Below are 15,813 nucleotides of genomic sequence, written 5' to 3'. Positions count from 1 at the left end.
GCACCTCACACTTCTCTTAATGTTAGCCTTTATCCATTAGATGTGGCCCACGGTTCAGCCTGTGAGATCTTTTGCCTCCGACCCTCCCACATCCCACACACGAACCATCTGCCATTTATAGTCATGGCGACACCAAAGCAGACAGGTGGAGTCCAACAGCGCCTTGCTTTATGTCTCCGCTTCAGACCAGCACAACTGAGGGGCTGGCGTCTGGCTTCATACCCATGCCAAAGCAAGGCTTCTTCTTTAATCCTCTTTCTTTAAAAATAAAAATGCAAATGAATACAAGGAATGGCCAAGATGTTGTGTCTGGAAAGCACACCTCTAGGTGATTTTCCTTCGCTTTGACTGACGGTCCAAGGTCTGGGCTGGAGGCAGCGGGATGGACAGAGTGCCCAGTCTGTGCTCCTCCTCCCCGCCTGCTGCCAGGGAAACCTTTCTTTTGGAGATCTTCAGCCTCATGGCTTTAGCTATCTCCATCATCCTAAGGAACAAACACACAAAACAAGGGAGAGTCTCCTCAATGCGATGCTCCGGGAAGCTTGGCAGGCAGGAGCGGGAGGCACATTTGTGCTCCATGCCTCAAAGACAGAATCCCAGAGGTGGACACAGGAGCAAAGCTCCCAGCAGAGGCCGACAAGATCGCCGAGAGCCATCAGACTCCCGTGTCAATGTGCAGCGGTTAGAAAATGCCTATACACGTGATAGAAAACCAGGTTATCTGGCTCCTATTTATCGATAAACTGTGTACTTCCTATAACAAGGATCAAGCACTTAACAGAATTTTACAGGCTCCAAGAATCTATTTCTGTTGTATGGTCAACCTCACTATCCGTGAGAAGGCCATGTGTGGACGGCCCTCAGAATAATCCCGCTCCGGACTGCAGGAAGAGTCCAGATGAACGTGTTTTTCGAGGCGCTCTTGGACCACCACCAGGGTCCTTGGATGTCAGATGCTCCTTAATCACTGACAGAGGCCAACACACCCTGCGGTTTAGCGCCCCGGAGGCTGTGCTCCCTACTCAGTCTGAACCCCTTCTACCAAGGCTAGAAGGGGCCTGCAAACGCCGCCACTTCCGCCAACCTTCCCAGTCCGGTCAGAGAAGCGCGAATGTGGCAGCCCTGCCAAACTCCCACCCTGCCTCGCCTTAGACACCTCCCCTGGCAGCTCCCTCCATCTGACTCTGAGAGTGCTCTCTGCTAAGCTGAAACTGGGGTTCTCTTATGCAACCTCCACCCCCAGGTTACCCCATCAGAGTCATACAGAATCCCTCTTTCCAGGGACAGCAACTTGGAGACTGGAGGCTGCTCGGTTACAAGGGAACGGAAGGCTCAGGTCTGAAGCCCAACTATTCCCCTTGACTGGGTGACCCTGGGAAAGTCACTGCTTTCTCTGAACCAAAGATTCTTCCACTGATTCTTAAGAGAAATCACTGGGAGATCATGGCAGATTTGACACTGTGCCTAGCATAGTGAAGACACAGTAATGTCTGGCTGCCCATCCATTCAGTCAATCATTCATTCATCTGAAGATTGTCCCCAGGTCCCTTGATAGTGTCTCATGCTGTCTGGCAGTACCAGAACTACATCAAGGCTCCCTAGGAGAGCTTTCTCTTCTGTCCTGCTCACCTTTTCTCACTGAGCTTCAGGTCCCTCTGTAACATCGTCAGGTCAATCTGGAAGCTGTTGATGTGCAAGGCCAGCACGATCACATAGGCGGTGACCTTTGCCTTCATAGAGTCTGAAATTAAGTTCCGCAAACTGCAATCAGTGGTAGAAAAAGAGAGACAAAATTAAACTCCAAGATGATTTCTCCAAAAGGAAAGGAAAAACATCCAAGCCTATTCCCATATGCATTCAACTGTCTTCTCATCTCGGGGAGAGGAAAAGGAATCTGAGCAACACCCCTCGTCTTGTTGCTCTGCCCTAGCCTTCACACACGGTGGAGCCAATCCCAGTGTCCCTCCAGGGAGGACAAAAAGGTTGCATCTCCACCTTCCCCGGGCACAGCTGGAGCCTGCACTGGCACAGACCATCCCCGTCCTCCCAGCCTGCTCAGCAGGGCTGCTGGGGAAACAGTCATTCCACACCTGGCTGCCCATGAATCTTCAAGCAGTCCGAGCAGGACACACACGGCAAGCAAACAGCAGGAAGGAAGCCCAGGTGTGCTGCTTAGGGAGCTTTGCCCAAAGTCGCCCCCCTGGCCTGCCCCTGCCTGCATCACCACCTCCCCACACAGCACTGGTTCTGGGGAGACTGGGAGGGCGTCCCTGGAGAAAGTGTCTGGGATGGTCTTTGCTGCAGGACTTCCCAGAGCCTTAGTGTGAACTTCTCCCAGAGGGACCGTCTGCTCTACAGTGCTGCCTAACTCACTCACCCAAGACCCCGCCAAGCAGCGGTGCCCACCTCAGCAGTGTCTCTGAGCATGGACAGCGATCCAAGCCCCCCGCCCCCGCAATCCTGCTCTCTCCTTTATAGGCAAACGCCAAGAAGTCAAGCCCCCTGACCTGCCGTTGTTGTAGGTCAGGCAGGTGAATTGCTTTAGTAGTTTGGTGTTGATGATGTGGGGGACTCCAGGTCCCAGGGCACCTACAAGACAAAGTGGAGTTTGATCATTTTCTTTCAAAACTCTCAGGCCATGCCTCACCTATGAGCTGGGAGACAAGGATAACAGCCGGCCCCTGGACTAAACAGGCATGCAGGAAGACAAAAAAGGGGCCCACGAAACAGAACAGCCACAAATCAACACAGGCTCAGGTGTGTTTCGCCTGCAGACCATATGTGCGCAAGAGATGTTCACGACGGGGCAGTGACAAGCAAGAAAACCAGACTCCAGTGAGGCCTAGAGACACATGATTCAAAGATGTTAGAAAGCGAAACAGACTGGAGGAAGCTCAGGGAGAGGGAAAGGAGGGGAGACTGGAATGTGAAACAAGAATTACGCAGATTCTGAAAAACATGAGAGCAGGCACAGCTCAGAGTTATGCACGTTTGGTTAGAGACCACCACAATCAAGCAAGTCACATGAACTGCCTGGGTTTCCCAATGCCTGGAAGTTAGGCTTACAGTACACTGGAGTCTCCTAAGTGTGCAGGCGTATCACGTTTTTTTTTTAAATTGTCCAATAATTAATTAAAAATTAAAAACCAAAAAAAAAAAAAATTAAAAACCAATGTCCATCCTTCAATTAAAAGATACCTTACTGCTAATAAGTTGCTAGCCATCATCTGAACCTTCACTGTGTTGTAGCAGTGACATCAAAGATCACTGATCATAGACTATCATAATAAATATAACAATGTAAAAGTTGAAAATATTCACAGTGGGACATGACACATAGACACAAAGTAAGCAGACTGTTGGGAAAATGGTGCTGACTTGGTCAACCCAGGGTTGCTGCAAACCTCCAATTTGTAAAGACCGTGGTATCTGTGAAGCATGGCGGAACGAGGTGTTCCAAGACCCCAGGTGCCCAGTCACAGTAACACGACTGGACACACCTTAGGCCTCCAATCACAGGTGTCTCTCTGGATTTCCAACTCTGGGTGGCTCTGAGTGTCTAGCAGACACCCATGCCCCGGTGACAGGTGACACGGGTTACCAGCAGAAACTGACTTCCCTCTGAGCCAGAAGGAGCTGACCCAACAGCATGGACAGGCCTTCACAAGCAAGGCCAACTTTTCTCCCCATACAGCTATTTCTAACCATCCCCTGGAACATTCACTTGATCGGACTGGATGTTAGACTTTACCGAACACAGAACAGAAGCAGTGAATGTTAGCTCTGAGCAATCATATAACCCAACTCGACCCTATTTTCAGAGGAAAGAGCTTGGCGAGTCCCCTCAGAACATCAGCAGTACCCCACTGTTACACACTTATAAATGAAGACCTGGAAAGACATGTCCATTTCTTCTCTCACTAGAGCTAGTCTAATAATTATAGACAGATAACACACCGGAAATAACTAGAATAAAATGCCTATCATGATATATAAACCCCAATGTTCATTGTAGCCCTGCTTACAATAGCCAAGGCACAGAAGCAACCTAAATGTCCATCAACAGATGAACGGATAAAGATGTAGTATGTACATTTCTCTGGAATATTACTCAGCCGTCAAAAAGTATGAAATGATGCCCTTTGCAGCAACATGGATGGACCTAGAGATTATCATGAGTAAAGTCAGATAGAGAGAGACAAATATAATATCACTTTTATGTGGAATCTAAAGAAAATTATACAAATCAGACTCGACATAGAAAATAAACGTATGGTCACCAAAGGGGAAAAGCAAGGGAGGGAGGGATAAATTAGGAGTTTGGGACTAACAGATACACACTGCTATATATAAAATAACAAGGACCTACAGTATAGCACAAGGAACTATATACAGTAATAGTCTATAATGGAAAAAAATCTGTAAAGAATATATATATGTATAAATACACATGTAACTGAATCACTTTGTTGCATACTTGAAACAAACACATTGTAAATCGACTGTATTTCAATTAAAAACAAAAGTCTATCACGGACTTACTTTTCCGCTTAATCACCTTCTGTGCTCGAAATCTGATGAGGGTGTCCAGGTACCAAATGCACCGCGCCTGGCGGTCTCGGCTCTCCTCATTTGATGGCAAAGACTTCAACGCTTCTATGACAGAGGAGCAGTGACTACAGCAAGGGAGAGAAAAGGGGAAATGTGTAAGACCAGCCAGTAGGCACCCCCCACACCCGCTATAGGAAGGGCCATCCCACCAGCTCCTTATAATAGGAGGAGCATGACTTTAGTGCAGGGGGAGTAAAGGTCTAGACAGTAAAGACACGTTTCGTGAGCAAATGCTCACTGGCACTGCGGAGCAAAGGCAGCCGCTGATTAACACACAAATGAATGACTGAAGCTGTGTTCCAGTAAAACTTTATTCACAGGCGGTGTCCAAGGCTCAGCACTCCGGCCATAGCTGCCCAATCCTGATGTGGTGGTCTGGCGCACGGGCGCTCAACTGCCTGGGTCTGAATCCCCTCTCTGCCATGCAGTGGCTTTGGCAAGTTTCTGAACATCTCCTCTAAAGTTTCTTTACCTCTAAATTAAGTACCCTCACCCTGTGGATTTTTGTGGAGTAAATGAGACAATACAATTAAAGTGGCGCTTGGCATAGGAAAGAGTCCCATCAGTGCTGGCTGTTATTTTTACATACTGTTGTTCTACCACTATCACGAGCATGGAATCGCAGCCATAAAAAGCTCAAGGTCATCTCATGGCAGCCTCCTTGTACAGATGGGAAAACTAAGGCTCAGAGAGGGGAAGACCACATAGTCCATCAGGCAGATGGGGACTCAGTTCTCCAGACTCCCAGCCCAGACTTCATTCCAGTACCTGGCCCTGAGCCACAAGCATATTAGGACAACAAAGAACCAGCAATGAAGCTTTTTTTGGAAATGGATCTTTAGAGAGAGGGCGGAAAAAAACTTATTTTCTAAGACTTTGGATTTCACTGACCAGTAAAATTTCCAAACAAATATCTAGGAAACCAACCTAGGGTTGACAACATTTTTTCAAGATAAAATTATTAAAAGAAAAACTCAAAAGCAAAAAAACCCCCCACTACCATCATAAAAGAAAAGCTGTTTTAAAAGCCAAAAAAAGGGGGAGGGGATTAGAGGCAATCACCTCTGAATTATTTAAAACACACTATATTTAAAGAACATAATTCAGGGCTTCCTTGATTGTCCACTGGTTAAGAATCCATCTTGCGGGACTTCCCTGGTGGTCCACTGGCTAAGATTCCCTAATGCAGGGAACTCAGGTTCGATCCCTGGTCAGGGAATGAGATCCCACATGCCACAGTGAAGACCCAGCACAACAAAAAAATAAATAATTAAAAAAGAAAAGAGAAGGAAGAAATGGAAAAAGAAAAAAGAATGCATCTTGCTATACAAGGGACACTGGTTTGATCCCTGGTCTGGGAGGATCCCCCATGCCCCGGGGCAACTAAGCCCGTGCATCACAGCTACCGTGCAGCAACTTCTGAAGCCTGGGCGCCCGAGAGCCCTGCTCTGCAACAAGAGAGGTCACGGCAATAAGAAACCCGAGCACCGCAACTAGGTGAGACCCTGCTCACCACATCCAGAGAAAGCCTGCGCAGCAGCGAAGCCCCAGCACAGCCAAAAATATAGACAATAAAAACCAGTAAACAAATAATATATATAATTCAACTTCAGAAAAGCTCACTCAACACATCACCACAGATAAACTATCACCTCAGCAGGCACCTACTCCCAGGCCAGCCCCTGGACCTGGTGTAACACTGTGGGGGGAATACAGGTCAGCCCCAGTGCTCAGCCCCAGCCTACAAGGCCTCACCACCCTCTGCCCGGCCACACGACCCCTGCACTCAGAGGCCAACGCTCTCCCTTGAATGCCACCCACAGCCTTGGGGCAACAGGCCTAGGAATCTGAACACTGGAAGAAACACGAGCTCATTCATGTCCAAATGCTGAAAGACATACGTCCTCACTGACCCGAGGTCTCCTTCATGTCTGACTCCATGAAGTGTGTGTCCCAACACCACAACCCAGACTCTCCATCCGCCCAAGTGGGGTACCTGTTCTCTTCAATCATCTTCAGTATTTCTTCTGAGGTGACATTCCTGAAAGCTTCAGATGGGCTCTGCAGAGCGTCATACTCCACAGGGGAAAGAACTAGCTACAGGTCAAGAAAAGCCCAACCAAAGTGGAGACATCAACCAGCTAGATCATGTTGTAACAGCCTCAGCTTAGAAACAGGAAAACGGGCTGAGAGGGGGTGATAACACAGTCTGCTTGGGCAGAGTTTTCGGGACTCAGTTCTCCCGACTCCCAGCCCAGAGCTCATGGTCTGCCTGGACTTTTCTGTCTTATCACAAAGCTGCTGCAGGCATCTTCCATCTGAGTAGAATCACAAGCATGGAAACTCTACATTCTAACCTTTCCTTTTACAAAATCAGCCTGTCCTAGACTTTGGGTACTGGCCAACTTAAAAGTCATATTTTGACTCTTTGTGGAGGGTCAGCCCCACCCGCTGAGCCGAGCTGCGGGTACTTTGCTGAGGGATGGGTTTGACTCACAGGCTGGGGGTGCCGTATGTCCTCAGCTACTGGGGAAGCCTCACTGGGGAATTATTACTGGGGAAGCCCAGCAACAGTGCTGGGGCAACAGCAAGCATCTGGGGCGAGCTTTTGTGAGCATCACAGGACCACCAACATCCTTAGAGAGCCTGGCCATGGCACTGCTGTGCGCACACCCCTACTTGGGAAATGAAGTGGCGTTTCTGCTGCAAGAAGGATACGGTCTTCAAACTTATACACGTCTTCAGGCTTGGCTGCATCGGTGTGGCAGGGAGGAAGATAGATAGAGTCATCCTGCAAGTCATCGTGGAGGGCGTCACTGACCAGGGCTTTTCAATAAAGGAAGAGTCAGCGTCAGTGTCACCCTGCTCAGCTTTGGGTTCCCCAACCCTCTCTGCAACCTGGACACTCGAGATTATCATCGGCCCAGAAACCCCTCATCTGAACCTCACGTGTTGTGAGTGAAAGAGAAAGATCAAATTATAAAACTGTAACTATCATACAGGAATAACCACATCTGAATTAAGGATGCACCCAGATAAGAAGAGAGAGGAAAACATTGGAAAACTGTAACAGCTGGTCTTGTAGAACGATAGGAAAATGGGTGAATTTTTTTTCTTTTTAAATGTCTCCAGCTATTAAGTTTACTGTTAATAGCTGAGAATAAACTGAATAAAAAAATTGAAAAATTTACTTAAGACATTAAACTGTATCTTTGACCATATGGAGACATATCTCTACGTTTCTAAATGGGAAAACATAGTATTATAAAGATGATGATTTTCCCCATATTAATCCCAGATGGATTTTGAGGGAATTTGACAAAATAATTCTTAAGATCATCTGGAAGAAAAAGTACGCTACAAGAGCGTACATTTGAGAATAATAAGGATGAAGTTGCCCCATCAGACAATAAACTGGATGGTGAAGCTACTGGAATTAGAAGGACCGTATGCTGCTACACGAATAGCCAGTCAGAATGCTGAGACAGAACCCAATTAAGAATGTGGTAAAATGATAAAGATGACTTTTTAAATCATTTTTTACACAAGGAAAAGATGAAGTTGAGGACAACTCGCTAATCATTTGGAAAAGATAAAATGAGGTTTGTACCATAGACCAAAAAAAAAGGTCATTAAAATGTAAATGTAAAAAGTAAAACTGTGAAAGTAGTGAAAGAAAATATACAAAAATATTTATATAATCATAGGGTATGGAAAGGTTTTCTAAAATTTCCTAAAATTCCATTTTAATAGAAAAACTACTCGACTGAGCTCACAGAAGGCAGACCATGTCAGCTGTTTCTTACAATTCCAGAGTCTATTCCGAAGAAGGCCTTCAGGGAGAGGCAGAAAGGAATACAGCCCTAACTCCCATCATGTCCATCTGTGAGGCAGGAAAAGGACCCCAAGAGAAGGGGCAGCTGTCTCGAGGAGCAGCCTCTAACCCCAAGTTTCAGCTGCTTACCAGTCACACCCTTTGTATCAATTATATTCTCTGCGGCTTTAGCCACTGCGCGGTTCAAAGATTCGCTGCCAACTTTGTTCATTCTCCTGGAGTTCAGAGCTCGCTTCTGTTTGGTGGTACCAAAGGCTTCAATGCAAGAATCCATCTGTGCCAAAGACAAATCTGGTCACTGGAGACAGGCTGAGCACCGCCACTCCTACCTGTGTGACTACGGGGAACTCTCAGCTTCTCTGAGCCCGTCAACGTCACACCGGTAAACTGGGCTGACTCATACCTAACTACCTCAGAGGCTTGTTGTAAGAGCCAAAAGATACTAAGAGATCTGAGGTGCTTGTTTTATAAACTATAATGAGCTATGTATAAATCAACAGTGTTTCCATCTATAAAATGAAAAGGCTTGACTAGAATTAGGGTCAGTAAGTCTGGGGCACACGGCTCACCGGCACACGGCTCACCGTTTTCCGATCCTACACCCACAACAGACACTGCTAACAGATCACTCATTCCCCCTCTGAGCCTGCAGACAGCCTCACACCCTTCTCAATAGTGCTGCAGGCAGCCCTGAAGATCTGATCAGTCTGCCATCCTAGGATGAGATGAGCCTGTAGGAAGCTACACTGACAATCCTAAAGTTTACTTTGTCTTGATGTGAAGTTTCCAGGCTACAACCAGTATTTTCTCAAACTTGGATTAAATCCTGAGAATAAGTGCTATGCTACACCTGCAGTGACAGCCCAGCAGAGAACCAGTCCCAGAGGCTGGCACAGAGCCATGCACAGCTGCCCCAGATAGGGCATCTGCTCTCTGTGAGGTCACAGAGGCCTCTGCAGGTAGGAGCTCTCCAGAGAGCCACAGACTGAATGAACTGGGAGCGCCCAGGGAGAACCGTGCATTTTTATATTACTGCTGGAGAAATTCAAGGCCTGGAAGGAACTCACTTTAGCCTCACATCTTAGTTCCGTCACACTTACCTTTTCTCTGAACGATTTGGCTTGACTCTCCAGTGTTGATTCACTCTCAACTGATTCATCTACAAAACATAAAGCAAAGAGAAAACGCAAATTGTTAAGTTTGCCTGCAGACAGTAAGAGTGTTTAATATTTGGTTAACAGTTAATCTAAGAAAACCAGATTTCTCTATTACAGGACTTCCCAGAGCTTAACATGCATGTGTACTGTGAACATTCAATATTTCAGCACACAGATAGAGGATCTGGAGAATAAACTACGGAATCAAGTGAAGGGATCCAGGGAAACATGAGGCCTCCAAAGTGAAATGACCTGCCCCAGGCAATGCAGAGATGGGATTAGAAACTAAGTCCCCTACTCTTTCCAGTATATAGTTTTGCCCTTCTTGTAAAAGAGATAAGGAGGAGGGATCAGGAAGGCCGAGGAGGAGGAGGACATGGGGCTCACCTCCTGCTGACAAATACATCAAAAATACATTTATAAGTGGAACAGTTCTCATGGAAAACTAACTGGAGACGGGCAGAAGAACAATTTCCAGGTAACCAGGTAATAGGGTTGGGAACCCCACCACTGCCCCCCCCCCCCCCCGCCAAAGGGATGTGAAAGGAAAGGAAGGTTTGCATGGGCTCTCCACTCCACAGCCTGGCACATGATCTGAGCCAACGAGTCCCTGGATGTGAGGGAGGTACAAATTAGGAGTACGGGATTAATAGATATAAACTCCTATACATAAGATAGATAAGCAACATGTATTTACTGGACAGCACAGAGAATTGTACCCAATAGCTTGTAATAATCTATACTGGAATGCCATCTGCCAAAAAAAAAAAATCATATGCCATACACCTGAAACTAACAAAATACTAGAAATCAACTATGCTTCAATAAAAAAAAATTTTTTTTAATTTTAAGACTTAAAAGCAGGCATAAACATGAGGTATGTATTATTTTACATGAAGCTCTCTGATCTCCCACAGAGTATTCACATAAGGAGGAATAATCTAGTGGATAGGAGCATAAGCTCTGAAGTGACTTTGCTTGCATTTAAATCCCAAGTCTCTTACATATAACAGCAGTATGTTTCTGCCAAAGTCATTTAACTTCTGTCCCAGGTTCATCATTGATTAAAAAAAAAAAAAGTGAAGAGAGCGATATCATGCATTGAAAGTACTTAGAACAGTGCCCAGAGCATGGTAAGAACCCAATAAATGTGTGCGTATTTTTTATATATGCTGGTTAGAATTAACCAATATTTACAAATGTGTTTAAATAACAAATTAATGAACAATTTTCTTTGTTCATTAGAAGTTAGAAGAGCATTTGGAGGATAATTTATATGTTGTTTTATTTGTTTGCAAAGCAGGGAATTCTTCATCTAGAGACTATGGACCTCTAGGAAATTCACAGATGACCTTTGGGATGCAAGAGCCCTTTAAAATTATATGCAAAATCTTATATTTTTTGTATATTATGTATGTTTCTCAGAAGTACTTCTGGTTCTTTACAAGATTCTCAGAAAGGCTGAGACCACTGCTTTGCCAGAATGAAGTTATTAGAACTAATGCCTCTGAAGGTATCAAGCAGATTCACAATGATCCTAATAATCCTTATTTAATTCCCTCCCCAACCATGGTTCTCAGTATTTAAGATTTAGAAACAGGAGCCCCTTGAGTTTGACCATCTTATCTATCATTTTCAAAGATCCCACTCTAGCCCAATACATTCTAAAATGCCAGAGGAGAGAGGTATTGCAACTTCTCCCAGTGGGTTAGAAAAAAAATAGATCTCTTCCCAAATTACAAAGTGTAGAAAAAAAAAATTTTTTTTAATTTAAAAATTAAAAAAAAAAAAAGCGTAGAGACTTTGCATCAACCTGAATGTAACTGTCCAACCTATAAGCAACTTCTACAACCTACCAGAGATTCTAAAACCTCTACCCCAACTAGAACCATTAAAAATTAAGAAAGGGCCTCGATAAAAAAGAGTATCAGACATGCCCTCCATTACCCTGCTCTGATCATTGCTCAACTTGCTTAAACTAAGATTAGATTTTGATCTTCAGTCTGTAAACATTGTAGGGACAGAATCTGTGTGTTTTGCTATATTCACAGACCCTAACTTGTGCTTGGGGCATAGTAGGTCATCAATAAATATTTGCTGAGTAAAAGCACTTTTAAAACTTTGTCAAATGAAGAAAAAGAAAACCTTTAAAAAACAGCTACAAAATGTAGTTTACAAGTCAAACTGATATATCCAGCAAACCTAAAATATTCAGCCTTTCCTTGAGCCTTCATAACTAGAACCTACCTGAAAACAGTGGCTGCATATTGAACAATTCAGCATCATATACTTCCATCTGGCCAGAAGTCTTGTTCAAAATTCCCACAAAGTGCCTGAATAAAGAAGGAATATCAGTGACAATGGAACATTCAAAAGGTATTGTTTATACAATCTCCTTGTTTCTGCCTAAAAGGCACCACTTACTCATGAGTAACAATAATCCCCCACAGCAGATATTCTCTGCAAGCAGAGGGAAATGAGGGGAGAAAGGGGGAGGGTAGCAGCGAAGTCACCAGGTGATTCTCACAGCCAATCACATTTGGGGTCACTGATGTAGTGGTAAAACCTTCTGGGATATAACAATCTAGAACTACACTAGAATTTACCCCATGTGTAAATTCTATGCAGGCAAAGACAAAACTTTGGTAATTACGAGAAGACCAGTTTAAACCAGAAAATCTTTGTAAAGAGAAGATAAAAGTTTCAAGCACAAACACAGTCATCGGAGCTCTATCAGCTGCTGGGGCGGGGGAGGGGGGAGATGACTCTGAAAGGGCCTTGGTTGTGGTTCATGGATGGATATCTTCACAGGGACACTGCATTATGCAACGCCTGACCGTGAGACTGTTTAGGCTGAACAATCTTCATTGTACCAAGAGGTAAACCAGAGGTCAGTAAACGGCAGAGTTGCCCAAAGTCAGTAGTAATCTTTCCAGAACTAGACAGAAATTCTGGACCCTTGGACACTACCAAACCCTTTTCTTGTAGTTACTTCCAAGGCAGACTCCTGGCAAACTTTGGTGTGTTGATCACACATCCCAAAATAATGGTGACGGCTGCCTTTTAGGAACAAGATTATTATAAACAGAGAATATTTCAAGTTAATGATGTGGTCAAAACTAACGAAGGTCAAAAGGCACAAACTTCCAGTTATAAAATAAGTAAGTCCTGGAGGTATAATGTTCAGCACAGTGACTATAATACTGCATTGTATATTTGAAAGACGTTAAGAAAGTAAGCCTCTAAAGTTCTCATCCCAGGAAAAAATATTTTAACTGTATGGATGTTAACCAGACACTGTTGTGACCATTTTGCAGCATTACATACACTGAATCATTTTATCATACATTTGAAACTAATGCTATATGTCAATTACATCTCAACTTTTAAAAAAATTTAAAAACTACAAATGAATGAGGTTTTAGGAAATTAAATAAATGTAAGTCACTCTTCAATTTCAAGAATGACTACATGCTGATGTGAAGGTCTCTGAGTCTGGGAACACAGAAACCTGGTAAACCTCTCTAGACTTCCCCTGCTGCAGCTAAAATAAAGTCAGAGAACAGCGGTGCCAGGACCGCCGCCACCACCACCACCATCCCCGCTTCCCACAATCACTTTCCTTTATCCGTACCTGCACAGAGTATTGCATTTGAGAGCTCCAGTACCAAAATTGTTTCCCACGTAGGAAAGCCTGTCTGTTTCAGCTGCCTGAAATGTAGAGGAAGGAAGGGCTCCATTACAACCAATGTTGAAAGACAGTAAACATCTTGACGCCCTTTTCTGAGTTTGCAGAAGCTTTAGAATCCAAACTGCAGTGGATGAGACAAGAGAGCCTCTCTGAGACGATCCAGTTCCACTATCTCTAAGTGAGTCTGGGGTGTCCCTGGTGGAAAGGGAAGAGGACTTTTGAAAAGTCCCAGGTAGTACTGGCTTCTAGCTAGTCTGAAAAGTTCTTGGTGGAGCTGCGCCTCAGGACTTGGAGATGGGCCCTGGGCTTCCACAGCTTAGAGGCATGCGACAAAATGATTCTGCAGGCAACACTAAAGCCCAAGCCTTTCTTGAACCTCTCTGCCCACCTCTATCATGACTGCTCCTTATTTGCTCTCGGGATCACTGCTACTGTTGTTTAGTCAGTAAGTTGTATGCGACTCTTTTGCAACCCCATGGACTGTAGCCCACTAGGCTCATGGAATTTTCCAGGCAAGAATACTGGATTGGGTTGCCATTTCCTTCTCCAGATCTTCCTGACCCAGGGACTAAACCCACGTCTCGGCATTGGCAGGTGGATTCTTTACCACTGAGCCAGTCACCAAGGAAGCGCCTCAGGGCCATGGAGGTGCTGAATTCATCCCTCCATCAGAGCCAAGTGGCCCTGCCCTCTCCCCATGTCTGTCCTCTTCACCTGCAGTACTAACCTCAGCTGTTAAACCCGCCTCCATGCTTCAGGGTTCAGTTCCCATCCACCCTCCCCCAGGGAGACATTCTGGAAGGCAGAGCCTTCACTGACTCCGCTCACTCTGCCCTGCTCTGCACTCTCTCTCCCCGGGACCCTGAGCGCTGTTTACTTATGTATGATTTCCTCACATCCAGTTCTCACCTCTCGAGAGCAGGGAATGCAGATATCTGGGAATTTCTGCCATTCTGTTGGCCACAACTAGGAAGCACCACTAGTGGGCAGGAGCCAGGGAAGCTACTAAATATCCAGTGATGCACAAGACACCCCCACAACAAAGAATGACATATCTGGGGCAGAATGTCAATAGTGCCGAGGCTGAGAAACACTGCTTCATAGTACGAGCTCCCTCAGAGTGGGGCCAGGTCTGACTTAGCCATTTCCCTAGCAGCTTACAGTCCAGGGCCACACCGGGGACTCAGTAAATGCTTGTTGATTGAACAAATTAATAAAAAGCCATCACTTCACCACAAGGGTGCACTGAATGGGGCCTGTCTCCACACCGCAGCCTGCTGGGGCGCAACGCTCTTCAAAGGCTCACCTGCTACTCCCCCTCTTTTCTCCTCTCACTCCTTCCTGCATCAGCCCACACCCAGAGGGCCTCCTGAGGCCTGCACAGGGGCGGTGACTGGCCACAGCAGCACTTACCAGGATCCGCTGACTCCTCTTCCTGGGGTTGGTGGAGTCGTTGCTCTTGTACAAGGTAAAGCGCATGTTGCCTGGATTCTGCAGCCTCCCATTGGAGAACTGGACTGTAAGGTTACAGCGTAAGAATGAGATGAGAGCAGAAAAATCCACAGAGTACGGTGGGGAGGATATGAATCGTCAATGGGAGGAAGTGACCGACTCCGGGAATGGGGCTAGCAAGGAAGCCCGGGTTCTAACCCAAATCTGTCCTGGTCCAGGTGGGAAGAGGGGCTTGGAGCCGTGAGGGGATCCCTGGGGACGGGCCTCCACGGGAAGGAATAACTACGGGAGTGGGGCTGACTAAGGAGACCTCGGCCAAACCTAGAAAGGCTGAGGGAATTCCCGGCCAGAGGAGAGAAGGAAATGGAGCAGGTGTGAGACCTGGTGGGTGAGGGGTTGACGGGGTCCTGGATACATACAGCCCCAGCCCTGGGGAGGACGTAACGGGCATGTCCTCATCCACCCGGGAGGTAGTAACAGACAGACAGGATGGCAGGAGAGCCCTGGCCGAGCCCCAAGGAGTAATGGAGCCTATAAGGGGCCTTGGCCCAGCTGGGAATGCGGCTGGACGGACGTTGGACGTGGAGGGCTGTAGCGGTACCGGGACGGAAGGGGAGGAAGTTACAGGAGAACCTGCTTCAGCTTCGCAGTATTTACCCAGTAGAGCGCTCCGGCTGTTGTCGGGCTCTCCACAGTACTGCCATCTCGCACTTGGAAACACCTCCGCCGCCATCTGACCTCACCAGGCCCGAATCCCCCGGAGTTAAAACAGCGGCAGCCGGCAGTGCTTTTAAGGCACACGCGAAGGAAGCGCGGCGGGCCGGAAGAGGCGTGGTCTCTCCGGGCACCGCCCCGCGCACGCGAAGACGCGTGGCTCCGCCCCACAGGACACCCTGAGCCCTTAGGCGCGCCTGCCCCGCCCACCCTCGCCCCACCCCAAGGGGCGTGGCCTCCGTCCCCGCCTCGCCCTGCCGGCTTCTCCAAGGCGCAGAACCTGATTGGCCCAGCACTCAGCAAGCGCGTTACACCTTGTGTGCTGGTAGCGTGCTCGCGTCTACGAGCCTTGC

General features: G+C 46.6%; 1 protein-coding gene across 2 annotated transcripts; it reads right to left on the bottom strand.

Annotated features, from left to right (window-relative positions):
• Positions 1–225: 225 nt before the first annotated feature.
• On the bottom strand, positions 226–15,556 carry POLR1E (RNA polymerase I subunit E). 2 transcript variants are annotated; one of them, XM_065908016.1, is made up of 12 exons: positions 15,404–15,556; positions 14,708–14,811; positions 13,238–13,314; positions 11,851–11,936; positions 9,547–9,605; positions 8,576–8,720; positions 7,330–7,437; positions 6,608–6,704; positions 4,543–4,676; positions 2,508–2,589; positions 1,630–1,761; positions 226–484 (listed from the first exon to the last, which is right to left on the bottom strand). In XM_065908016.1, the coding sequence occupies exons 1-12, from the start codon at positions 15,477–15,479 to the stop codon at positions 325–327; spliced, it is 1,260 nt and encodes a 419-aa protein (XP_065764088.1). In that variant the 5' UTR covers positions 15,480–15,556; the 3' UTR covers positions 226–324. The 2 variants fall into 2 exon arrangements, with proteins under 2 accessions (XP_065764088.1, XP_065764089.1); XM_065908017.1 differs by having other exon boundaries at positions 348–484; positions 1,630–1,741.
• Positions 15,557–15,813: the final 257 nt, after the last annotated feature.

This window comes from Muntiacus reevesi, chromosome 17 (assembly GCF_963930625.1).
Source record: "Muntiacus reevesi chromosome 17, mMunRee1.1, whole genome shotgun sequence".
Lineage (NCBI taxonomy): Eukaryota > Metazoa > Chordata > Mammalia > Artiodactyla > Cervidae > Muntiacus > Muntiacus reevesi.
The sequence above is the reverse complement of the archived record's forward strand: the minus strand, read 5'-3'. Positions and strand labels throughout refer to the sequence as shown.